This window comes from Salvelinus alpinus, chromosome 1 (assembly GCF_045679555.1).
Source record: "Salvelinus alpinus chromosome 1, SLU_Salpinus.1, whole genome shotgun sequence".
In the NCBI taxonomy this organism is placed as follows: Eukaryota; Metazoa; Chordata; class Actinopteri; order Salmoniformes; family Salmonidae; genus Salvelinus; species Salvelinus alpinus.
Genome location: NC_092086.1, coordinates 17599488 through 17624632, shown reverse-complemented (window position 1 = coordinate 17624632; position 25145 = coordinate 17599488). Strand labels below are relative to the sequence as shown.

The following is a 25145-nucleotide window of genomic DNA, read 5'->3' as shown; positions in this document are numbered from 1 at the left end:
CTGGTCTGTAGGGAACAACAGTATTAGTCTGTCTGATGTCTACTGGTCTGTAGGGAACAACAGTATTAGTCTGTCTGATGTCTACTGGTCTGTAGGGAACAACAGTATTAGTCTCTCTGATGTCTACTGGTCTGTAGGGAACAACAGTATTAGTCTGATGTCTACTGGTCTGTAGGGAACAACAGTATTAGTCTGATGTCTACTGGTCTGTAGGGAACAACAGTATTAGTCTGTCTGATGTCTACTGGTCTGTAGGGAACAACAGTATTAGTCTCTCTGATGTCTACTGGTCTGTAGGGAACAACAGTATTAGTCTGATGTCTACTGTTCTGTAGGGAACAACAGTATTAGTCTCTCTGGTGTCTACTGGTATGTAGGGAACAACAGTATTAGTCTCTCTGATGTCTACTGGTCTGTAGGGAACAACAGTATTAGTCTGATGTCTACTGGTCTGTAGGGAACAACAGTATTAGTCTCTCTGATGTCTACTGGTCTGTAGGGAACAACAGTATTAGTCTGATGTCTACTGGTCTGGAGAGAACAACAGTATTAGTCTCTCTGATGTCTACTGGTCTGTAGGGAACAACAGTATTAGTCTCTCTGTCTACTGGTCTGTAGAGAACAACAGTATTAGTCTCTCTGATGTCTACTGGTCTGTAGGGAACAACAGTATTAGTCTCTCTGATGTCTACTGGTCTGTAGGGAACAACAGTATTAGTCTGTCTACTGGTCTGTAGGGAACAACAGTATTGGTCTCTCTGATGTCTACTGGTCTGTAGGGAACAACAGTATTGGTCTGTCTGATGTCTACTGGTCTGTAGGGAACAACAGTATTAGTCTCTCTGATGTCTACTGGTCTGTAGGGAACAACAGTATTAGTCTCTCTGATGTCTACTGGTCTGTAGGGAACAACAGTATTAGTCTCTCTGATGTCTACTGGTCTGTAGAGAACAACAGTATTAGTCTCTCTGATGTCTACTGGTCTGTAGGGGACAACAGTATTAGTCTGTCTGATGTCTACTGGTCTGTAGAGAACAACAGTATTAGTCTCTCTGATGTCTACTGGTCTGTAGGGAACAACAGTATTAGTCTCTCTGATGTCTACTGGTCTGTAGGGAACAACAGTATTAGTCTCTCTGATGTCTACTGGTCTGTAGAGAACAACAGTATTAGTCTCTCTGATGTCTACTGGTCTGTAGGGAACAACAGTATTAGTCTGATGTCTACTGGTCTGTAGAGAACAACAGTATTAGTCTCTCTGATGTCTACTGGTCTGTAGGGAACAACAGTATTAGTCTGTCTACTGGTCTGTAGGGAACAACAGTATTGGTCTCTCTGATGTCTACTGGTCTGTAGGGAACAACAGTATTAGTCTGATGTCTACTGGTCTGTAGGGAACAACAGTATTAGTCTGATGTCTACTGGTCTGTAGGGAACAACAGTATTAGTCTGATGTCTACTGGTCTGTAGGGAACAACAGTATTAGTCTCTGATGTCTACTGGTCTGTAGGGAACAACAGTATTAGTCTGATGTCTACTGTTCTGTAGGGAACAACAGTATTAGTCTCTCTGGTGTCTACTGGTCTGTTGGGAACAACAGTATTAGTCTCTCTGATGTCTACTGGTCTGTAGGGAACAACAGTATTAGTCTGTCTGATGTCTACTGGTCTGTAGGGAACAACAGTATTAGTCTCTCTGATGTCTACTGGTCTGTAGGGAACAACAGTATTAGTCTGATGTCTACTGGTCTGTAGGGAACAACAGTATTAGTCTCTCTGGTGTCTACTGGTCTGTAGGGAACAACAGTATTAGTCTCTCTGATGTCTACTGGTCTGTAGGGAACAACAGTGTTAGTCTGATGTCTACTGGTCTGTAGGGAACAACAGTATTAGTCTCTCTGATGTCTACTGGTCTGTAGGGAACAACAGTATTAGTCTGATGTCTACTGGTCTGGAGAGAACAACAGTATTAGTCTCTCTGATGTCTACTGGTCTGTAGGGAACAACAGTATTAGTCTCTCTGTCTACTGGTCTGTAGAGAACAACAGTATTAGTCTCTCTGATGTCTACTGGTCTGTAGGGAACAACAGTATTAGTCTCTCTGATGTCTACTGGTCTGTAGGGAACAACAGTATTAGTCTGTCTACTGGTCTGTAGGGAACAACAGTATTGGTCTCTCTGATGTCTACTGGTCTGTAGGGAACAACAGTATTGGTCTGTCTGATGTCTACTGGTCTGTAGGGAACAACAGTATTAGTCTCTCTGATGTCTACTGGTCTGTAGGGAACAACAGTATTAGTCTCTCTGATGTCTACTGGTCTGTAGGGAACAACAGTATTAGTCTCTCTGATGTCTACTGGTCTGTAGGGAACAACAGTATTAGTCTCTCTGATGTCTACTGGTCTGTAGAGAACAACAGTATTAGTCTCTCTGATGTCTACTGGTCTGTAGGGAACAACAGTATTAGTCTGATGTCTACTGGTCTGTAGAGAACAACAGTATTAGTCTCTCTGATGTCTACTGGTCTGTAGGGAACAACAGTATTGGTCTGTCTGATGTCTACTGGTCTGTAGGGAACAACAGTATTAGTCTCTCTGATGTCTACTGGTCTGTAGAGAACAACAGTATTAGTCTCTCTGATGTCTACTGGTCTGTAGAGAACAACAGTATTAGTCTCTCTGATGTCTACTGGTCTGTAGGGAACAACAGTATTAGTCTCTCTGATGTCTACTGGTCTGTAGGGAACAACAGTATTAGTCTGTCTACTGGTCTGTAGGGAACAACAGTATTGGTCTCTCTGATGTCTACTGGTCTGTAGGGAACAACAGTATTGGTCTGTCTGATGTCTACTGGTCTGTAGGGAACAACAGTATTAGTCTCTCTGATGTCTACTGGTCTGTAGGGAACAACAGTATTAGTCTCTCTGATGTCTACTGGTCTGTAGGGAACAACAGTATTAGTCTGTCTGATGTCTACTGGTCTGTAGGGAACAACATTATTAGTCTGTCTACTGGTCTTTAGGGAACAACAGTATTAGTCTGTCTGATGTCTACTGTTCTGTAGGGAACAACAGTATTAGTCTGATGTCTACTGGTCTGTAGGGAACAACAGTATTAGTCTGTCTGATGTCTACTGGTCTGTAGGGAACAACAGTATTAGTCTGTCTGATGTCTACTGGTCTGTAGGGAACAACAGTATTAGTCTCTCTGATGTCTACTGGTCTGTAGAGAACAACAGTATTAGTCTGTCTGATGTCTACTGGTCTGTAGGGAACAACATTATTAGTCTGATGTCTACTGGTCTGTAGGGAACAACATTATTAGTCTGATGTCTACTGGTCTGTAGGGAACAACAGTATTAGTCTGATGTCTACTGGTCTGTAGGGAACAACAGTATTAGTCTGATGTCTACTGGTCTGTAGGGAACAACAGTATTAGTCTCTGATGTCTACTGGTCTGTAGGGAACAACAGTATTAGTCTGATGTCTACTGTTCTGTAGGGAACAACAGTATTAGTCTCTCTGGTGTCTACTGGTCTGTTGGGAACAACAGTATTAGTCTCTCTGATGTCTACTGGTCTGTAGGGAACAACAGTATTAGTCTGTCTGATGTCTACTGGTCTGTAGGGAACAACAGTATTAGTCTCTCTGATGTCTACTGGTCTGTAGGGAACAACAGTATTAGTCTGATGTCTACTGTTCTGTAGGGAACAACAGTATTAGTCTCTCTGGTGTCTACTGGTCTGTAGGGAACAACAGTATTAGTCTCTCTGATGTCTACTGGTCTGTAGGGAACAACAGTATTAGTCTGATGTCTACTGGTCTGTAGGGAACAACAGTATTAGTCTCTCTGATGTCTACTGGTCTGTAGAGAACAACAGTATTAGTCTCTCTGATGTCTACTGGTCTGTAGAGAACAACAGTATTAGTCTCTCTGATGTCTACTGGTCTGTAGGGAACAACAGTATTAGTCTGATGTCTACTGGTCTGTAGGGAACAACAGTATTAGTCTCTCTGATGTCTACTGGTCTGTAGGGAACAACAGTATTAGTCTCTCTGATGTCTACTGGTCTGTAGGGAACAACAGTATTAGTCTCTCTGATGTCTACTGGTCTGTAGGGAACAACAGTATTAGTCTGATGTCTACTGGTCTGTAGAGAACAACAGTATTAGTCTCTCTGATGTCTACTGGTCTGTAGGGAACAACAGTATTAGTCTCTCTGTCTACTGGTCTGTAGAGAACAACAGTATTAGTCTCTCTGATGTCTACTGGTCTGTAGGGAACAACAGTATTAGTCTCTCTGATGTCTACTGGTCTGTAGGGAACAACAGTATTAGTCTGTCTACTGGTCTGTAGGGAACAACAGTATTGGTCTCTCTGATGTCTACTGGTCTGTAGGGAACAACAGTATTGGTCTGTCTGATGTCTACTGGTCTGTAGGGAACAACAGTATTAGTCTCTCTGATGTCTACTGGTCTGTAGGGAACAACAGTATTAGTCTCTCTGATGTCTACTGGTCTGTAGGGAACAACAGTATTAGTCTCTCTGATGTCTACTGGTCTGTAGAGAACAACAGTATTAGTCTCTCTGATGTCTACTGGTCTGTAGGGGACAACAGTATTAGTCTGTCTGATGTCTACTGGTCTGTAGAGAACAACAGTATTAGTCTCTCTGATGTCTACTGGTCTGTAGGGAACAACAGTATTAGTCTCTCTGATGTCTACTGGTCTGTAGGGAACAACAGTATTAGTCTCTCTGATGTCTACTGGTCTGTAGAGAACAACAGTATTAGTCTCTCTGATGTCTACTGGTCTGTAGGGAACAACAGTATTAGTCTGATGTCTACTGGTCTGTAGGGAACAACAGTATTAGTCTCTCTGATGTCTACTGGTCTGTAGAGAACAACAGTATTAGTCTCTCTGATGTCTACTGGTCTGTAGAGAACAACAGTATTAGTCTCTCTGATGTCTACTGGTCTGTAGGGAACAACAGTATTAGTCTGATGTCTACTGGTCTGTAGGGAACAACAGTATTAGTCTCTCTGATGTCTACTGGTCTGTAGAGAACAACAGTATTAGTCTCTCTGATGTCTACTGGTCTGTAGAGAACAACAGTATTAGTCTCTCTGATGTCTACTGGTCTGTAGGGAACAACAGTATTAGTCTGATGTCTACTGGTCTGTAGGGAACAACAGTATTAGTCTCTCTGATGTCTACTGGTCTGTAGGGAACAACAGTATTAGTCTCTCTGATGTCTACTGGTCTGTAGGGAACAACAGTATTAGTCTCTCTGATGTCTACTGGTCTGTAGGGAACAACAGTATTAGTCTGATGTCTACTGGTCTGTAGAGAACAACAGTATTAGTCTCTCTGATGTCTACTGGTCTGTAGGGAACAACAGTATTAGTCTCTCTGTCTACTGGTCTGTAGAGAACAACAGTATTAGTCTCTCTGATGTCTACTGGTCTGTAGGGAACAACAGTATTAGTCTCTCTGATGTCTACTGGTCTGTAGGGAACAACAGTATTAGTCTGTCTACTGGTCTGTAGGGAACAACAGTATTGGTCTCTCTGATGTCTACTGGTCTGTAGGGAACAACAGTATTGGTCTGTCTGATGTCTACTGGTCTGTAGGGAACAACAGTATTAGTCTCTCTGATGTCTACTGGTCTGTAGGGAACAACAGTATTAGTCTCTCTGATGTCTACTGGTCTGTAGGGAACAACAGTATTAGTCTCTCTGATGTCTACTGGTCTGTAGAGAACAACAGTATTAGTCTCTCTGATGTCTACTGGTCTGTAGGGGACAACAGTATTAGTCTGTCTGATGTCTACTGGTCTGTAGAGAACAACAGTATTAGTCTCTCTGATGTCTACTGGTCTGTAGGGAACAACAGTATTAGTCTCTCTGATGTCTACTGGTCTGTAGGGAACAACAGTATTAGTCTCTCTGATGTCTACTGGTCTGTAGAGAACAACAGTATTAGTCTCTCTGATGTCTACTGGTCTGTAGGGAACAACAGTATTAGTCTGATGTCTACTGGTCTGTAGGGAACAACAGTATTAGTCTCTCTGATGTCTACTGGTCTGTAGAGAACAACAGTATTAGTCTCTCTGATGTCTACTGGTCTGTAGAGAACAACAGTATTAGTCTGATGTCTACTGGTCTGTAGAGAACAACAGTATTAGTCTCTCTGATGTCTACTGGTCTGTAGGGAACAACAGTATTAGTCTGTCTACTGGTCTGTAGGGAACAACAGTATTGGTCTGTCTGATGTCTACTGGTCTGTAGGGAACAACAGTATTAGTCTCTCTGATGTCTACTGGTCTGTAGAGAACAACAGTATTAGTCTCTCTGATGTCTACTGGTCTGTAGAGAACAACAGTATTAGTCTCTCTGATGTCTACTGGTCTGTAGGGAACAACAGTATTAGTCTCTCTGATGTCTACTGGTCTGTAGGGAACAACAGTATTAGTCTGTCTACTGGTCTGTAGGGAACAACAGTATTGGTCTCTCTGATGTCTACTGGTCTGTAGGGAACAACAGTATTGGTCTGTCTGATGTCTACTGGTCTGTAGGGAACAACAGTATTAGTCTCTCTGATGTCTACTGGTCTGTAGGGAACAACAGTATTAGTCTCTCTGATGTCTACTGGTCTGTAGGGAACAACAGTATTAGTCTCTCTGATGTCTACTGGTCTGTAGAGAACAACAGTATTAGTCTGATGTCTACTGGTCTGTAGAGAACAACAGTATTAGTCTCTCTGATGTCTACTGGTCTGTAGGGAACAACAGTATTAGTCTGTCTACTGGTCTGTAGGGAACAACAGTATTGGTCTGTCTGATGTCTACTGGTCTGTAGGGAACAACAGTATTAGTCTCTCTGATGTCTACTGGTCTGTAGAGAACAACAGTATTAGTCTCTCTGATGTCTACTGGTCTGTAGAGAACAACAGTATTAGTCTCTCTGATGTCTACTGGTCTGTAGAGAACAACAGTATTAGTCTCTCTGATGTCTACTGGTCTGTAGAGAACAACAGTATTAGTCTCTCTGATGTCTACTGGTCTGTAGGGAACAACAGTATTAGTCTCTGATGTCTACTGGTCTGTAGGGAACAACAGTATTAGTCTGTCTACTGGTCTGTAGGGAACAACAGTATTGGTCTCTCTGATGTCTACTGGTCTGTAGGGAACAACAGTATTGGTCTGTCTGATGTCTACTGGTCTGTAGGGAACAACAGTATTAGTCTCTCTGATGTCTACTGGTCTGTAGGGAACAACAGTATTAGTCTCTCTGATGTCTACTGGTCTGTAGAGAACAACAGTATTAGTCTCTCTGATGTCTACTGGTCTGTAGGGGACAACAGTATTCGTCTCTCTGATGTCTACTGGTCTGTAGGGAACAACAGTATTAGTCTCTCTGATGTCTACTGGTCTGTAGGGAACAACAGTATTAGTCTCTCTGATGTCTACTGGTCTGTAGGGAACAACAGTATTAGTCTCTCTGATGTCTACTGGTCTGTAGGGAACAACAGTATTAGTCTCTCTGATGTCTACTGGTCTGTAGAGAACAACAGTATTAGTCTCTCTGATGTCTACTGGTCTGTAGGGAACAACAGTATTAGTCTGATGTCTACTGGTCTGTAGGGAACAACAGTATTAGTCTGTCTGATGTCTACTGGTCTGTAGGGAACAACAGTATTAGTCTGATGTCTACTGGTCTGTAGGGAACAACAGTATTAGTCTGTCTGATGTCTACTGGTCTGTAGGGAACAACAGTATTAGTCTGATGTCTACTGGTCTGTAGAGAACAACAGTATTAGTCTGATGTCTACTGTTCTGTAGGGAACAACAGTATTAGTCTGATGTCTACTGGTCTGTAGAGAACAACAGTATTAGTCTGATGTCTACTGGTCTGTAGGGAACAACAGTATTAGTCTGATGTCTACTGGTCTGTAGGGAACAACAGTATTAGTCTGATGTCTACTGGTCTGTAGGGAACAACAGTATTAGTCTGATGTCTACTGGTCTGTAGGGAACAACAGTATTAGTCTGATGTCTACTGGTCTGTAGAGGACAACAGTATTAGTCTGATGTCTACTGGTCTGTAGGGAACAACAGTATTAGTCTGTCTGATGTCTACTGGTCTGTAGGGAACAACAGTATTAGTCTGATGTCTACTGGTCTGTAGAGAACAACAGTATTAGTCTGATGTCTACTGGTCTGTAGGGAACAACAGTATTAGTCTGTACTGGTCTGTAGGGAACAACAGTATTAGTCTGATGTCTACTGGTCTGTAGAGAACAACAGTATTAGTCTCTCTGATGTCTACTGGTCTGTAGGGAACAACAGTGTTAGTCTCTCTGATGTCTACTGGTCTGTAGGGAACAACAGTATTAGTCTGATGTCTACTGGTCTGTAGGGAACAACAGTATTAGTCTGATGTCTACTGGTCTGTAGGGAACAACAGTATTAGTCTGATGTCTACTGGTCTGTAGGGAACAACAGTATTAGTCTGATGTCTACTGGTCTGTAGGGAACAACAGTATTAGTCTGATGTCTACTGGTCTGTAGGGAACAACAGTATTAGTCTGATGTCTACTGGTCTGTAGAGAACAACAGTATTAGTCTGTCTACTGGTCTGTAGGGAACAACAGTATTAGTCTGATGTCTACTGGTCTGTAGAGAACAACAGTATTAGTCTGATGTCTACTGGTCTGTAGGGAACAACAGTATTAGTCTGATGTCTACTGGTCTGTAGAGAACAACAGTATTAGTCTGATGTCTACTGGTCTGTAGGGAACAACAGTATTAGTCTGATGTCTACTGGTCTGTAGGGAACAACAGTATTAGTCTGATGTCTACTGGTCTGTAGGGAACAACAGTATTAGTCTGATGTCTACTGGTCTGTAGGGAACAACAGTATTAGTCTGATGTCTACTGGTCTGTAGAGAACAACAGTATTAGTCTGATGTCTACTGGTCTGTAGGGAACAACAGTATTAGTCTGATGTCTACTGGTCTGTAGAGAACAACAGTATTAGTCTGATGTCTACTGGTCTGTAGGGAACAACAGTATTAGTCTGATGTCTACTGGTCTGTAGGGAACAACAGTATTAGTCTGATGTCTACTGGTCTGTAGGGAACAACAGTATTAGTCTGATGTCTACTGGTCTGTAGGGAACAACAGTATTAGTCTGATGTCTACTGGTCTGTAGGGAACAACAGGAAGCCCTAAAGGTGCCACCCTCTCCCACCACAACATTGTCAACAACGCCTATTTGGTGGGTCTACGTCTGGGATTCAACTGGAGGGTCAGTGGAGACATACGACTATTATTATCTGTCTCTCTCTGTCGCTCTCGCTGTGTCTCTCTCTCTCTCTTTGGCTCTCTCTCTCTCTGTGGCTCTCTCTCTCTGTGGCTCTCTCTCTCTGTGGCTCTCTCTCTCTCTCTCTCTCTGTGGCTCTCTCTCTCTCTCTCTGTGGCTCTCTCTCTCTCTCTCTCTCTGTCTCTGTGGCTCTCTCTCTGTGGTTCTCTCTCTCTCTGTGGCTCTCTCTCTCTCTGTGGCTCTCTCTCTCTCTGTGGCTCTCTCTCTCTCTCTGTCTCTGTGGCTCTCTCTCTGTGGTTCTCTCTCTCTCTGTGGCTCTCTCTCTCTCTGTGGCTCTCTCTCTCTCTCTTTCTCTCTACTTTTCTCTTTCTCATGTAACCTCTGCTCTTTTTGCTTCCCCCTCAGCCTATAAGAGCGTGTGTTCCTGTACCCCTGTACCACTGCATGGGCTCAGTGTTAGGAGCGATGTGTTTGGCACTGCATGGCATCACCCTGGTCTTCCCCTCTGCTGGGTACAACAGTCGTGCCAACCTGGAGGCCATCCAGAATGAAAGGTGGGGGGGTAGTAAAAAAGTTTAGGAACCTCTTAAGTGACTTCCACATCCTGGAGACTTACAATAGAGATATTTCATGTCAGTCTGTTGTAATAAGAATAATATAAATGGCTGCCACTGAGCACATTCAAAATGAACCTCTGTAGAACACTAAATACCTCTTCATATGTTCTCTGGTTCAGGTGTAATTTCCTCTACGGAACTCCTACCATGTACATTGACATGCTTGGACAGCCTGACCTACACAAGTATGACCTGTCATCAGTTGAATCTGGTGAGAGATTTGAAGTTTATGTTTGTGTAGAATGTTGTTTGTTGGCTGGCTGGAAATAAATACAAATAAACGTAATTGTTATGGTTTAAGTTTAAGCTTAAAGGGGCAATCTGATACATCCATTTTTTGGACTTTTAAATTCATGTACCCATTGATTCTTGAAGAATATAACATACAAATGCCAGCTTAGTTCAGCTGTCGTACCCCACCATAACCAAAAATACAAGTCTGTTTTACTCCAATGTTTGTAAACGTTAGTCTGGAGCCCTGTTTTAACCATGTTTTGAGGCTCTTGACTATCATTTTCAGTAGGTGTCTCTGGTGCCGCTATCATTTTCAGTCGGTGTCTCTGGTGCCGCTATCGTGTTCAGTCGGTGTCTCTGGTGCCGCTATCGTGTTCAGTGGGGGTGCCGCTGTGGTTTTCAGTGGGGGTCTCTGGTGGCGCTGTGGTTTTCAGTGGGGGTCTCTGGTGGCGCTGTGGTTTTCAGTGGGGGTCTCTGGTGGCGCTGTGGTTTTCAGTGGGGGTCTCTGGTGGCGCTGTGGTTTTCAGTCGTGGTCTCTGGTGGCGCTGTGGTTTTCAGTGGGGGTCTCTGGTGGCGCTGTGGTTTTCAGTGGGGGTCTCTGGTGTCGCTGTGGTTTTCAGTGGGGGTCTCTGGTGGCGCTGTGGTTTTCAGTCGTGGTCTCTGGTGGCGCTGTGGTTTTCAGTCGGGGTCTCTGGTGGCGCTGTGGTTTTCAGTCGTGGTCTCTGGTGGCGCTGTGGTTTTCAGTCGGTGTCTCTGGTGGCGCTGTGGTTTTCAGTCGTGGTCTCTGGTGGCGCTGTGGTTTTCAGTCGGTGTCTCTGGTGGCGCTGTGGTTTTCAATTGGTGGCACCAGTTCATGATTTGGTTGCACCAATATCTTGTCACTCAATATAATTTTTTTTAAATCGTGTTATAAAGTCATTCACTGTGGTTTACGGAGATGGTATGATTAAAGAATAACCTTTTATCATCAAACATGTCCAAGCAGTACTGCATGATTCAGGTAATTTTCATCTACAACTTAAACCATTTGCTAAGTACTGTTGCAACCTCGGACAACATTTTCCAGAGAAGCCCAATTCACAATTCAACCACTGGCAAAATCCTCTGACAATGATTTCAAAATAATACACAATTAAATTAAACACAGATGACCCTTACTAATTAGGAAGCTCTCTGATATGTTGTGATGGACTGTCATTATACATGCTTCACAGGAACCTGGTCAAATGATGTTTGTCGTGTGGCTAGCCACTGAATGACTCTGAATTCACTGTCAGCATGCAGTCAAAGCTACCAACCACTTTTGGAGATAACTAGTGTTCTCAAATCGTATCCTGATGTCGACAGCAGATATGAGTTGTCTTCATAATATGGCTAACTTAGCTAGCTTACATACATTTAGAGAAAACAAGTTATATTAAGTGGCTAGCTAACTAGCTAGCATTAGCAATGTTTGGTGGTCAATGAGACTGAGAGCTAGCTAACCAGCTGAGTTAGCAAACAATGTAACAAAATAATAATTTAGAAAAATCCTCAAGGGCTCTGCATTTCAGGAATCACAGTAGCAAGCATTGGAACGCTGCGATTGGTTGCCCAAAATTCTGGGGTGAGGCTTAGCGAAGCGTCAATTAGCTTATTGTTGCTATATTTTTATTTTATTGTCAAACTAGGGCTCTGGAAATGTCAGATGTTTTGCTCAGTAGAGATCCATTGACCTACATGTTTGTGTGCACTAGCTAATAGGCTAATTCATTAGGGACTAATTCACCACTAAATGAAATCTCAAAACACATTAGCTAGATCGCTAACTGTGAATATTGCTGATGTTTAGCCGTGTAGTTGATTCATGGCAGTAAATTGAATGCCCTAAAAACATTCCAGTGTTAAGTCTCCTAGGACTCGCGCCAACGTGTACCTCACGCTCTCTGCAGACATGTCGTTTTTTTAAAACAGTGCCTATCGCTCAATATTGAGAGTTGAGAAATAGTGATCATACCCCCAGAAAGCTGAGACCCTTCCCCTCTTCAACTAACAACATGTTTTCAAAACCATGTTTTTCCTGCAACTGCATTTTGAAAGAAAGCATTTTTCTCTCTCTTTTACCAAAAGAGTGGCGAGGTGTCAATTTGTTTTATTTTTCAACTGCAGATTGCCCCTTTAATAGTAATATAGTGTATTAGTAATACAGTAATAGTATTTGTGCCCAGGAAGGATGGTGGTTGATTTAATATGCTGTATAAAGCAGTAGTATAGTATTTGTGCCCTGGTAGGATGGTGGTTGTGATTTCTGTTGTTGTGTTCCAGGGTTTATGAGTGGGTCTCTTTGTCCTTCTGAAGTCATGAGGAAACTCAAAACTGATATGAATGTCAATGATATGATAGTAAGTTCTTCCCATCTATTTCTCTCTGAGTGTATAATACACTTTATAATCTGTATGGGATAACATAATGTTCCCTTGTTAACATCAGATAGGCTATGGGACCACAGAGAACAGCCCTGTAACATTCCTTGGTTTCCCGCGAGACAACGAGGAACTGAAGACAGAGACAGTAGGATGTATCCTGAACCACACTGAGGTATCAATCCTTAACTGATACCAGACGTGTGTGAGAGGAGAGAGACAGAGAAGAGATGGTCATGTGTCTAATGTCAGGGTCCTAATTCATCAACATGCTGTATGTTTATATTTCTCCTTCTTTAAAACACATATGAAACCATACCTGTGTTATTTTGGCCAGGCGAAGGTGGTGGATGTGTCCTCTGGAGAGGTGGTTCCTCTGGGGGATCCAGGAGAGCTGCTGATCAGAGCTTACTCTGTTATGCTGGGGTACTGGGATGACCCAGACAAGACCAGTGAGGCTATCACCAAAGACCGCTGGTACAGGACCGGGTAAGAAATTAGAGATTCAGAGACCCCAGGCGGGGACCCCAGACCTCAGACAGGGACCCCAGACCCCAGACCGGGCCCCAGACAGGGACCCCAGACAGAGACCCCAGACAGGGATGACAACAGATGAAAAGTTAGAGTGAACATCAACTGTGAATGTCTCTCCGCAGTGACATAGCCAGTCTGGACAGGTTTGGGTACTGCCGTATAGTGGGACGTATAAAGGACATGATCATACGTGGAGGAGAGAACATCTACCCTGCTGAGATAGAGCAGTTCCTTCACAACCATCCCAAAGTACAGGAGGCCCAGGTGAGAACCACACCCATCCCAAAGTACAGGAGGCCCAGGTGAGAACCACACCCATCCCACTAGTACAGGAGGCCCAGGTGAGAACCACACCCATCCCACTAGTACAGGAGGCCCAGGTGAGAACCACACCCATCCCACTAGTACAGGAGGCCCAGGTGAGAACCACACCCATCCCACTAGTACAGGAGGCCCAGGTGAGAACCACACCCATCCCACTAGTACAGGAGGCCCAGGTGAGAACCACACCCATCCCAAAGTACAGGAGGCCCAGGTGAGAACCACACCCATCCCACTAGTACAGGAGGCCCAGGTGAGAACCACACCCATCCCACTAGTACAGGAGGCCCAGGTGAGAACCACACCCATCCCACTAGTACAGGAGGCCCAGGTGAGAACCACACCCATCCCACTAGTACAGGAGGCCCAGGTGAGAACCACACCCATCCCACTAGTACAGGAGGCCCAGGTGAGAACCACACCCATCCCACTAGTACAGGAGGCCCAGGTGAGAACCACACCCATCCCACTAGTACAGGAGGCCCAGGTGAGAACCACACCCATCCCACTAGTACAGGAGGCCCAGGTGAGAACCACACCCATCCCACTAGTACAGGAGGCCCAGGTGAGAACCACACCCATCCCACTAGTACAGGAGGCCCAGGTGAGAACCACACCCATCCCACTAGTACAGGAGGCCCAGGTGAGAACCACACCCATCCCACTAGTACAGGAGGCCCAGGTGAGAACCACACCCATCCCACTAGTACAGGAGGCCCAGGTGAGAACCACACCCATCCCACTAGTACAGGAGGCCCAGGTGAGAACCACACCCATCCCAAAGTACAGGAGGCCCAGGTGAGAACCACACCCATCCAAAAGTACAGGAGGCCCAGGTGAGAACCACACCCATCCCAAAGTACAGGAGGCCCAGGTGAGAACCACACCCATCCAAAAGTACAGGAGGCCCAGGTGAGAACCACACCCATCCAAAAGTACAGGAGGCCCAGGTGAGAACCACACCCATCCAAAAGTACAGGAGGCCCAGGTGAGAACCACACCCATCCAAAAGTACAGGAGGCCCAGGTGAGAACCACACCCATCCAAAAGTACAGGAGGCCCAGGTGAGAACCACACCCATCCAAAAGTACAGGAGGCCCAGGTGAGAACCACACCCATCCCAACGTACAGGAGGCCCAGGTGTTTATTATCTCTACCTGTCCTCTCTTTCTCCCCAGGTGTTTATTATCTCTACCTGTCCTCTCTTTCTCCCCAGGTGTTTATTATCTCTACCTGTCCTCTCTTTCTCCCCAGGTGTTTATTATCTCTACCTGTCCTCTCTTTCTCCCCAGGTGTTTATTATCTCTACCTGTCCTCTCTTTCTCCCCAGGTGTTTATTATCTCTACCTGTCCTGTCCACCTCTCTTTCTCCCCAGGTGATAGGCGTGAGAGATGAGAGGTTGGGGGAACAGCTGTGTGCCTGTATCAGACTGAAGGAGGGACAGGACTGTAGCAGAGAGGAGATCAGAGACTTCTGCAAGGGACAGGTGAGACAGAAAGGAACAGGTCACCTGGGGTTTGAACACGGGGCTCCTGCAAGACACAAGATAGTTATCACACTGAGTTGAGGTCGTTTTAACCAGATATTTATCCCACTGAGTTGAGGTCGTTTTAACCAGATATTTATCCCACTGAGTTGAGGTCGTTTTAACCAGATGGTTATCACACTGAGTTGAGGTCGTTTTAACCAGATGGTTGTCCCACTGAGTTGAGGTCGTTTTAACCAGATATTTATCCCACTGAGTTGAGGTCGTTTTAACCAGATGGATATCCCACTGAGTTGAGGTCGTTTTAACCAGATGGTTATCCCACTGAGTTGAGGTCGTTTTAACTAGGTGGTTATCCCACTTAGTTGAGGTCGTTTTAACTAGGTGGTTATCCCACTGAGTTGAGGTCGTTTTAACTAGGTGGTTATCACACTGAGTTGAAGTCGTTTTAACTAGTCTGTAGGTCATCCCACTGAGTTGAAGTCGTTTTAACTAGTCTTATGTGAACGAGAAGAGTAACTCTTTGAACTTGTTCCAGATTTCTCACTTCAAGATCCCCCACTATGTGGTGTTTGTGGACAGCTATCCACTGACTGCCTCTGGAAAGGTAGGATGGCTTCATGACAGCATTAAACAAATCAGGTTAATGATATTAATACCAGCATAGACTAATGTGGTGATCACCTCTGTGCTTCTCCTTTCCTAGATCCAGAAGATCAAACTGAGGGAGGAGATGGAGAAGAAACTGGGTCTGTGATGGACACAGGGTCCTAGACAGACTGTGTTGGTTCCAGCTGGAGAGAGATTGGTTACAAACGGTCTGTGATGGACAGAGGGTCCTAGACAGACTGTGTTGGTTCCAGCTGGAGAGAGATTGGTTACAAACGGTCTGTGATGGACACAGGGTCCTAGACAGACTGTGTTGGTCCCAGCTGGAGAGAGATTGGTTACAAACGGTCTGTGATGGACACAGGGTCCTAGACAGACTGTGTTGGTCCCAGCTGGAGAGAGAGAGGTTACAAACGGTCTGTGATGGACAGAGGGTCCTAGACAGACTGTGTTGGTTCCAGCTGGAGAGAGATTGGTTGCAAAGGGTCTGTGTCTGTTACAGCAATATATTGCTGTATTTCAATAAAACCAAGAACAAAAATAAAGTCTAAGCTCTTATGTTACAGTTCATGAGTGATGTGCACCAAACTCTTTCAGTACTTATTTTTCAATATCTTTATTTTTGTTTTATCGAACAGACTGGACAACCAATTGTACATCATGATATGTGATCTTGGACTGATGTACAATAGTAAAACTCAGGTTCTTCATTTTAAACATGCCATAAAGACATCTGAAATAAATAGAACTGTAATAATGACAAACGTTGGTATGTACAAATGTGTTGTTAGGCAGAGTTCCAATGCTTAGTTCCAAACCTGTATATATGGGGACACAGCAACAGGCTGACGTGGTAAAGGTGGGTGACATCTGTGATGACCCCCCCACTCCGTCTGCCGTATTCCTTCTCTTTGCTCTCGTTTTCCTTATTAGGATGCCGGTGGGCGGAGCCGGGAGAGTCGTCAGCGACATGGGACACACCTGGGCCCGGGTGTGTCCCAGGATAAATACACCACTTCCCCATTCACAGAGGAGACTCCATGCAGACACCTTTATAGATTTTGTTGTGGCCTTTTGGTTGTTTGCTTTGGCACCTTTCAACACCCCACATTTATGCATGCAAAACACTCACACTACTGAAAATTGTATTCAGTTTACTTTATTTAATAAATATATTTTGTTATTCGTTGTCTCCCTTTTGTTACGAACTTCGAGCCGGTTCGTGACACATCATAGACCATGGGATAAGCAAGCGCTCCAAATGATAGTTGTAGAATTCTGGAAGAGGTGGGCCAGTTTAAGGCCAGTTTCCTGGACACAGATTAAGCCTAGGTCAAGCGGTGAATGTCAGGATACCGTGGCTTTCTCCGCCAGAAGGACATTACAGATGGTGTATTATCCATGTGTGAGGTCAAAACGGAACGTCCTCCAAACTCTGATTGGTTGGGCTTATGCCCTCCAGGCCCACCCATGGCTGTGCCCCTGCACATTTAAATTGACTGATTTCCTTCTATGAACTGTAACTCAGTAAAATGGTTGAAATGGTTGCATTTCTAGTTACAGCCCCTACTGGCTTAAACTCAGTATTCCAATTCACAACCAACAACATTTTAAACAAACATTAACATTGTTTCATCTTCAAATCTCTGTTTTGTGTGTAGGTGAGGGTAATGACACACTGTGTTGAGAATAATGTATTGATATGTGTTTTGTGTGTAGGTGAGGGTAATGACACACTGTGTTGAGAATAATGTATTGATATGTGTTTTGTGTGTAGGTGAGGGTAATGACACACTGTGTTGAGAATAATGTATTGATATGTGTTTTGTGTGTAGGTGAGGGTAATGACACACTGTGTTGATAATAATGTATTGATATGTTGTGTTTTGTGTGTAGGTGAGGGTAATGACACACTGTGTTGATAATAATGTATTGATATGTGTTTTGTGTGTAGGTGAGGGTAATGACACACTGTGTTGATAATAATGTATTGATATGTGAGCTGTGCAGTACAGTATTACTGCTCCAGGGGGCGCTGCACTGCAGCTGATCCTGTTCTTCCATTACCTTGTGTGTGTGTGGGGATGTGTAAGGGCTGATTTCCCAGACACAGATTAAGCCTAGTCCAATGGAGATCACTATGAAAAGTGCTTCTTTGTCCAAGACTTGGCTTAATCTGTGTCCAGGAAATCAGGCGTAAAGTATTCGTCTACTTCTTTTCAACAGGATACCCACGGATGTGAACTATGTTGATGGGGTCGTCGAAGGACAGTTTGGTCTGCAGGTCCTGCAGCTCCTGGTGGTGCTGTCTGCTTCCAGCCTGCATCACATCCTCTACATGTACAGTCCCTGTCTGTCTGCTGTCTGTTACAATCACCATACACAGGTCTGGTAGTCTGGCAGGAGGAACACAGTCGGTTAATATTACAGTAACACAATGACAGTTATTACAGTAACACAACAAAAGGTACATTACAGTAACAGCCTTCATTAGGTCCTCTACTGTCCCTGTCTGTCACCACCACCATACACAGATAATGAGGTTCCATTTACAGTTACAGGTAAATAGACATCCTCCGGTGGTAATATTTCTTATTCAGAGTCAATCCAGCATAGTTCCTGTGTAGCCCTTCTACTGTGTTTCACATTAGCCAATAATTCTGATATACAGTATCACATGCCTTATGTTCCTGCATCAGTAAAAGCAGGAAGTGCAACACCTATGCCTCTACTTCCATTCCTTCCAATTAGGCTGGTTTGGATTTGTCGCTGACCAAAATGGCTGCCATTATTATTCCATTCAGGAACTTTGAGGGTTTATGACATAGCCCTTCTACTAATTTAATCGGATCTCTACTATGGCTATAAATATGTTAGTCACAGACCACATATATGTTCAGGGTTCTATATCTATGACGTTAGCTATCCTGCTAGGTACTTGTTTACTTCATGGTGCAGTAATACAATATGTCTGTTGATTCAGTCATGGTGCAGTAGTAAAATATTAACATACCTGTATGTTGACTCAGTCATGGTGCAGTAGTAAAATATTATTAACATACCTGTCTGCTGACTCAGTCATGGTGCAGTAGTACAATATTATTAACATACCTGTCTGCTGACTCAGTCATGATTCAGTAGTACAGTATTAACATACCTGTCTGCTGACTCAGTCATGGTGCAGTAGTACAATATTATTAACATACCTGTCTGCTGACTCAGTCATGATGCAGTAGTACAGTATTAACATACCTGTCTGCTGACTCAGTCATGGTGCAGTAGTACAATATTATTAACATACCTGTCTGCTGACTCAGTCATGATGCAGTAGTACAGTATTAACATACCTGTCTGCTGACTCAGTCATGGTGCAGTAGTACAATATTATTAACATACCTGTCTGCTGACTCAGTCATGATGCAGTAGTACAGTATTAACATACCTGTATGCTGACTCAGTCATGATGCAGTAGTACAATATTAACATACCTGGAGCTCCTAAAGACCCCTGACTCCGCTGTGTCCATCTCTGGGCAGATCTGTCTCAGCGTGTCACAGAACCTCGGTCTTAAACTGGGTGGGACACACCACTGCTTTACACTGCACCTACAGAGACAGACAGAACCACTGGGTCTTAAACTGGGTGGGACACACCACAGCTTTACACTGCACCTACAGAGACAGACAGAACCTCTGGGTCTTAAACTGGGTGGGACACACCACTGCTTTACACTGCGCCTACAGAGACAGAGAGAACCTCTGGGTCTTAAACTGGGTGGGACACACCACAGCTTTACACTGCACCTACAGAGACCGACAGAACCTCTGGGTCTTAAACTGGGTGGGACACACCACTGCTTTACACTGCACCTACAGAGACAGACAGAGACAGACAGAACCTCTGGGTCTTAAACTGGGTGGGACACAGACAGCACCAGGGTCAGGATCAGCTATTCATTCAGTCAATCCAGGAAGTGTAAAACAACACGGTTCTGGACCAGAACAAACCTTCCCCAGGGTGTACTCCAGCTCCTTCAGCTGATAGGCTGGGTTTATTGACACCTGTAGAGATTAGAACAATACTTTAATATTAGGAACAATAGATCCTAACAGATAATACATATTCATTTTAGAATCTAATATCACAGCTCATCTTCACCAGTATGATGCCAGCCTTGGCTGTGGCGAACTGAAACAGGATCCAGTGGTATGTGTTGGGCCCCCAGACTCCTAGTCTGTCCCCTCTCTTCAGACCCAGGGCCAGGAGACCTGCAGCAGCCTGGTCAACCTGGGGAGGAGGGAGACCATGACCCAGGTAGTAATATACAGGATGATATCCCTATATGTAAAGGCATTCTACACTTTGTGTTTATGAGTATGTGTCGAAATGTAATGGAATATATTATTACAAAGCTGTTTATGTTTCTGTTGTTTCACCATGGATGACCTAGTTAGCAGGCCTCAGGGTGTTTCACCATGGATGACCTAGTTAGCAGGCCTCAGGGTGTTTCACCATGGATGACCTAGTTAGCAGGCCTCAGGGTGTTTCTATTACTATTTGGTAAATCACCAATCAAATGCACTGACAGATAATAGTTATGTTACTATTTGGTAAACCACCAATCAAATGCACTGACACATAATAGTTATGTTACTATTTGGTAAACCACCAATCAAATGCACTGACACATAATAGTTATGTTACTATTTGGTAAATCACCAATCAAATGCACTGACAGATAATAGTTATGTTACTATTTGGTAAACCACCAATCAAATGCACTGACACATAATAGTTATGTTACTATTTGGTAAACCACCAATCAAATGCACTGACACATAATAGTTATGTTACTATTTGGTAAACCACCAATCAAATGCACTGACAGATAATAGTTATGTTACTATTTGGTAAACCACCAATCAAATGCACTGACAGATAGGCCTGCGGAATGTGCTTTGAACAGAGTTAATGGCCTGACAGTAATGGTCTCTAGATATGATGAAATAGATTAGAAGAGAGGGTGGATGAAAGACCTACGTCCTCCTGAAACTGAGAGAAGGTCTTACGGACTCCATCCTGCAGGAAGACCAGGGCCTCTCTGTGGGGCCAGCGGTCGGCTGCAGCCTGAAGACTCTGACCCACCGTCTGGCCCAGCAGGGACACTGAGGAGGCCCCATGGACGTAGCTGACGCTCTGCCCTGGGACCAGGGGGGGACTGTCCACATGGAGGGACCTGTTGAGGGACAGACGTAAACAGTATACAGAGTAGACCTGGGACCAGGGGGGGGACTGTCCACATGGAGGGATCTGTTGAGGGACAGACGTAAACAGTATACAGAGTAGACCTGGGACCAGGGGGGGACTGTCCACATGGAGGGACCTGTTGAGGGAGAGACGTAAACAGTATACAGAGTAGACCTGGGACCATGGGGGGACTGTCCACATGGAGGGACCTGTTGAGGGAGAGACGTAAACAGTATACAGAGTAGACCTGGGACCAGGGGGGGACTGTCCACATGGAGGGATCTGTTGAGGGACAGACAAACAGTATACAGAGTAGACCTGGGACCAGGGGGGGACTGTCCACATGGAGGGACCTGTTGAGGGACAGACGTAAACAGTACACAGAGTAGACCTGGGACCATGGGGGGGACTGTCCAGATGGAGGGATCTGTTGAGGGACAGACGTAAACAGTATACAGAGTAGACCTGGGACCAGGGGGGGGACTGTCCACATGGAGGGATCTGTTGAGGGACAGACGTAAACAGTACACAGAGTAGACCTGGGACCATGGGGGGGACTGTCCACATGGAGGGATCTGTTGAGGGACAGACGTAAACAGTATACAGAGTAGACCTGGGACCAGGGGGGGGACTGTCCACATGGAGGGATCTGTTGAGGGAGAGACGTAAACAGTACACAGAGTAGACCTGGGACCATGGGGGGGACTGTCCAGATGGAGGGATCTGTTGAGGGACAGACGTAAACAGTATACAGAGTAGACCTGGGACCAGGGGGGGACTGTCCACATGGAGGGATCTGTTGAGGGACAGACGTAACGTATTATAAGCCTTTATAAGACATTATAAAGGCCCAGCAGCATCACTGAGGTCCTATGGCTGTAGCTACAGCTCACATAAGTGTACTGCTTATAAAGGTGATATGACGTGGTTATAAATATATTATGAACGTGGAAAGATACTACGCCTTGCAAAATAGTATTCATACCCGTTGGATTTCATTCCTGTCCTGCAGCTCAGTTCAGTAGCTTTGATGTGTCTGGGGTGTTTAATACATGATCCACAGCATAATGATTAACTTGACCATGCTTAGAGAGATATCCAAGTCTGATTTGTTATTGTTGACCATCTACCAATCCCTGCTCTTCTTTATAATGCTTTCAAAAAGCTCCCTGGTCTTTGTAGTTGAATCTGTGCTTGAAATGTAATACTTGATTGAGGAACCTTCCAGATGTTGTGTGTAAGGGGGACAGAGGAAGGGGTAGTCAATCAAAAGTCTTGTCAATCCCTATTATTTCACACAGAGTCCATGTAACTTATTATGTGATTTGTTAAGCCACCTTTTACTCCCGAACTAATTTATGCCTGCCTTGACAAAGGGGCTGAATACTTCTGCAATGACTATATTTTAGTCATGTAATTTTTATTACTCTTAAAAAGATAAAACATGTTTTCCTCCACTTTAACATTAGAGTATTTTGAGTAGATTGTTGACAAAAAGAATACAGTTATATCAATTTGAATTCCACTTTGTAACACAATCAAATGTGAAGAAATCCAAGGGGTATGAAGACTTTAGCAAGACAGTGTATACAGAGAGAGGTACACAGGGGGGTGGAAACAGACAGCGGTGGGTTGGTGGACATTATCCATGACAAGACAGTGTATACAGAGAGAGGTACACAGGGGGGTGGAAACAGACAGCGGTGGGTTGGTGGACATTATCCATGACAAGACAGTGTATACAGAGAGAGGTACACAGGGGGGTGGAAACAGACAGCGGTGGGTTGGTGGACATTATCCATGACAAGACAGTGTATACAGAGAGAGGTACACAGGGGGGTGGAAACAGACAGGGGTGGGTTGGTGGACATTATCCATGACATGACACTACAATACTAGAGTTAGTCAAACATCAGAAAGGAAACCCCTGCATCCCTGACCCTAACCTGACCTCCTGTGGACCCTAACCTGACCTCCTGTAGACCCTAACTTGACCTCCTGTGGACCCTAACCCGACCACCTGTGGACCCTAACTTGACCTCCTGTGGACCCTAACTTGACCTCCTGTGGACCCTAACCCGACCTCCTGTGGACCCTAACTTGACCTCCTGTGGACCCTAACCTGACCTCCTGTGGACCCTAACCTGACCTCCTGTGGACCCTAACCCGACCTCCTGTGGACCCTAACCTGACCTCCTGTGGACCCTAACCTGACCTCCTGTGGACCCTAACCCGACCTCCTGTGGACCCTAACCTGACCTCCTGTGGACCCTAACCTGACCTCCTGTGGACCCTAACCTGACCTCCTGTGGACCCTAACCCGACCACCTGTGGACCCTAACCCGACCTCCTGTGGAGTTCTGTGGGCTGTGGTTTCATAGTCGACCTCTCTCGGCTGTTCTGTTGGGAGCCGACATAAACAGCAGGCCGCTATTAAAACAAATATGGCCCACCTCACTCACTCAATATTATTCCCATCAGGTCACAGGACATGTGAAGTCTTTCACAGGGGAAACTGGACTTAATGGATATGTGAAAAAACAAACATGTTCAGTGCCAAGACAACCACGCTGAACCCTGTTCCTTACAGCCAAGACAAAGCAGAAACTGAGCTAGACAATCCAAGTAAAAACATATTTGATTTGTAAAAAAAAAACATGTTTCTGAAAAGGAAATCTCAAAAGGAAGCAGTGAAAAACATACCCTCAGTCTAAATAAGTCCAGTCACATACAGGTCCTTTAGTTTGTACTCTACAGTTGGCAATTCAAAGAAAAAACATGTGGTTTGCCAAATAAGGGTGAATAAAGAGAAATGATCCAACTAGTCTAACTCTGTGGATAATCTCTGCACCCATCACCAAATTCGCTAGGCTGTGATAAGAGACTAGTGTGTATGACAATGTCAAGAGAGCTGACCTACCTACAGCACCAGAACCAGGTTGGGTTCCCAGGTGTCTTCTGTAGTGAGGAGACCACCTGTAGAGGTTGTAACACAGCCCTTCTAGAGAACACACTGAGCTGTCTGAGGTGGTGAGTTGACATGGTCTGAGGTACCAGAAGGACAGGACAGAGGAGGAGACTGGAGGGACCTTTGACCGAAGGCTTCAGGAGAGAGAATCCCAATGTGTGTAGTGATATCTTTAACTCTGATTGGGTATTTACAGGTTACAGGTAATGACCTGGGCTGTAGGCTATATAGCCCACAGTCATGTAGAGGCAACGGTTATAGCTGATTGGGTATTTACAGGTTACAGGTAATGACCTGGGCTGTAGGCTATATAGCCCACAGTCATGTAGAGGCAGCGGTTATAGCTTGGTATGTCAGGGTGGGTTGTTTAGTGAAAAAAAGAGGGTAGTCAGTTCACAAAATGTTCATTTAGCGATTTAAAAAAAAAGTATATACTTTTCTAAATTTTTCTGGCTTACACTGTGATGTGTTTGGAAATGTGTGTTGGTGCATGTTAGAGGATGCAAAACTGAAAATAATAAGTTCATTTACTTTCAACCCTCAAGCTTCCAAAATGCTCACTGAAGACTGAACAGGGCCCTTCATGGTAGACCGTCATCGAAGACTGAACAAGGCCCTTCATGGTAGCCCGTCACCGAAGACTGAACAAGGCCCTTCATGGTATCCCGTCACCGAAGACTGACCAGGGCCCTCCATATTAGCCCTTCACTGAAGACTGAACAGGGCCCTTCATGGTATCCTCTCACTGAAGACTGAACAGGGCCCTTCATGGTAGCCTCTCACTGAAGACTGAACAGGGCCCTTCATGGTAGACCGTCACCGAAGACTGAACAGGGCCCTTCATGGTAGCCTCTCACTGAAGACTGAACAGGGCCCTTCATGGTAGACCGTCACCGAAGACTGAACAGGGCCCTTCATGGTAGCCTCTCACCGAAGACTGAACAAGGCCCTTCATGGTAGACCGTCACTGAAGACTGAACAGGGCCCTTCATGGTAGACCGTCACCGAAGACTGAACAAGGCCCTTCATGGTAGCCCATCACCGAAGACTGAACAAGGCCCTTCATGGTAGCCCATCACCGAAGACTGAACAAGGCCCTTCATGGTAGACCGTCACCGAAGACTGAACAAGGACCTTCATGGTATCCCCTCACTGAAGACTGAACAGGGCCCTTCATGGTAGCCTCTCACTGAAGACTGAACAGGGCCCTTCATGGTAGCCTCTCACTGAAGACTGAACAGGGCCCTTCATGGTAGACCGTCACCGAAGACTGAACAAGGACCTTCATGGTAGCCCGTCACCGAAGACTGAACAGGGCCCTTCATGGTATCCCCTCACTGAAGACTGAACAGGGCTCTTCATGGTAGACCGTCACTGAAGACTGAACAGGGCCCTTCATGGTA

At 44.9% G+C, this 25145-nt stretch overlaps 2 protein-coding genes across 5 annotated transcripts in view; one reads left to right on the top strand and one right to left on the bottom strand.

Moving 5' to 3' along the window:
- Window positions 1–16072, top strand: part of LOC139573394 (medium-chain acyl-CoA ligase ACSF2, mitochondrial-like) — a 30320-nt gene extending 14248 nt beyond the window's left edge. The window contains exons 8-18 of one of the 4 annotated variants that reach the window (XM_071396909.1): window positions 9213–9308; window positions 9729–9877; window positions 10060–10151; window positions 12479–12555; window positions 12644–12751; window positions 12914–13065; window positions 13233–13374; window positions 14808–14918; window positions 15457–15525; window positions 15625–15681; window positions 15958–16072. In XM_071396909.1, coding sequence (XP_071253010.1) covers window positions 9213–9308; window positions 9729–9877; window positions 10060–10151; window positions 12479–12555; window positions 12644–12751; window positions 12914–13065; window positions 13233–13374; window positions 14808–14918; window positions 15457–15525; window positions 15625–15675 — 1047 coding nt within the window. In that variant the 3' untranslated portion in view covers window positions 15676–15681; window positions 15958–16072. Of the gene's footprint in view, window positions 1–9212; window positions 9309–9728; window positions 9878–10059; window positions 10152–12478; window positions 12556–12643; window positions 12752–12913; window positions 13066–13232; window positions 13375–14761; window positions 14919–15456; window positions 15526–15624 lie in introns of all 4 variants that reach the window. The other 3 variants (XR_011674617.1, XM_071396827.1, XM_071396989.1) reach the window with 3 other exon arrangements.
- A 673-nt stretch (window positions 16073–16745) lies between these two features.
- Window positions 16746–23816, bottom strand: LOC139573998 (medium-chain acyl-CoA ligase ACSF2, mitochondrial-like). Its single transcript, XM_071398488.1, has 7 exons — window positions 23695–23816; window positions 20568–20763; window positions 19686–19814; window positions 19535–19588; window positions 19350–19396; window positions 19016–19087; window positions 16746–17923 (listed from the first exon to the last, which is right to left on the bottom strand). Exons 1-7 carry the CDS (start codon window positions 23814–23816, stop codon window positions 17737–17739), a joined length of 807 nt encoding a protein of 268 aa, XP_071254589.1. The 3' UTR covers window positions 16746–17736.
- Between the last annotated feature and the right edge of the window lie 1329 nt (window positions 23817–25145).

Bases quoted from the DNA above. Each gene is read 5' to 3' on its own strand.
- LOC139573998 (XM_071398488.1), bottom strand. From the start codon at position 23,816: ATGTCAACTCACCACCTCAGACAGCTCAGTGTGTTCTCTAGAAGGGCT. The intron at 19,815-20,567 runs GTAGGTCTTTCA...CCTCCTCCCCAG, and splicing joins TCTCTCAGTTTCAGGAGGAC to GTTGACCAGGCTGCTGCAGG. The intron at 17,924-19,015 runs GTATGTTAATAT...TCCTCCTGCCAG, and splicing joins GGGGTCTTTAGGAGCTCCAG to ACTACCAGACCTGTGTATGG.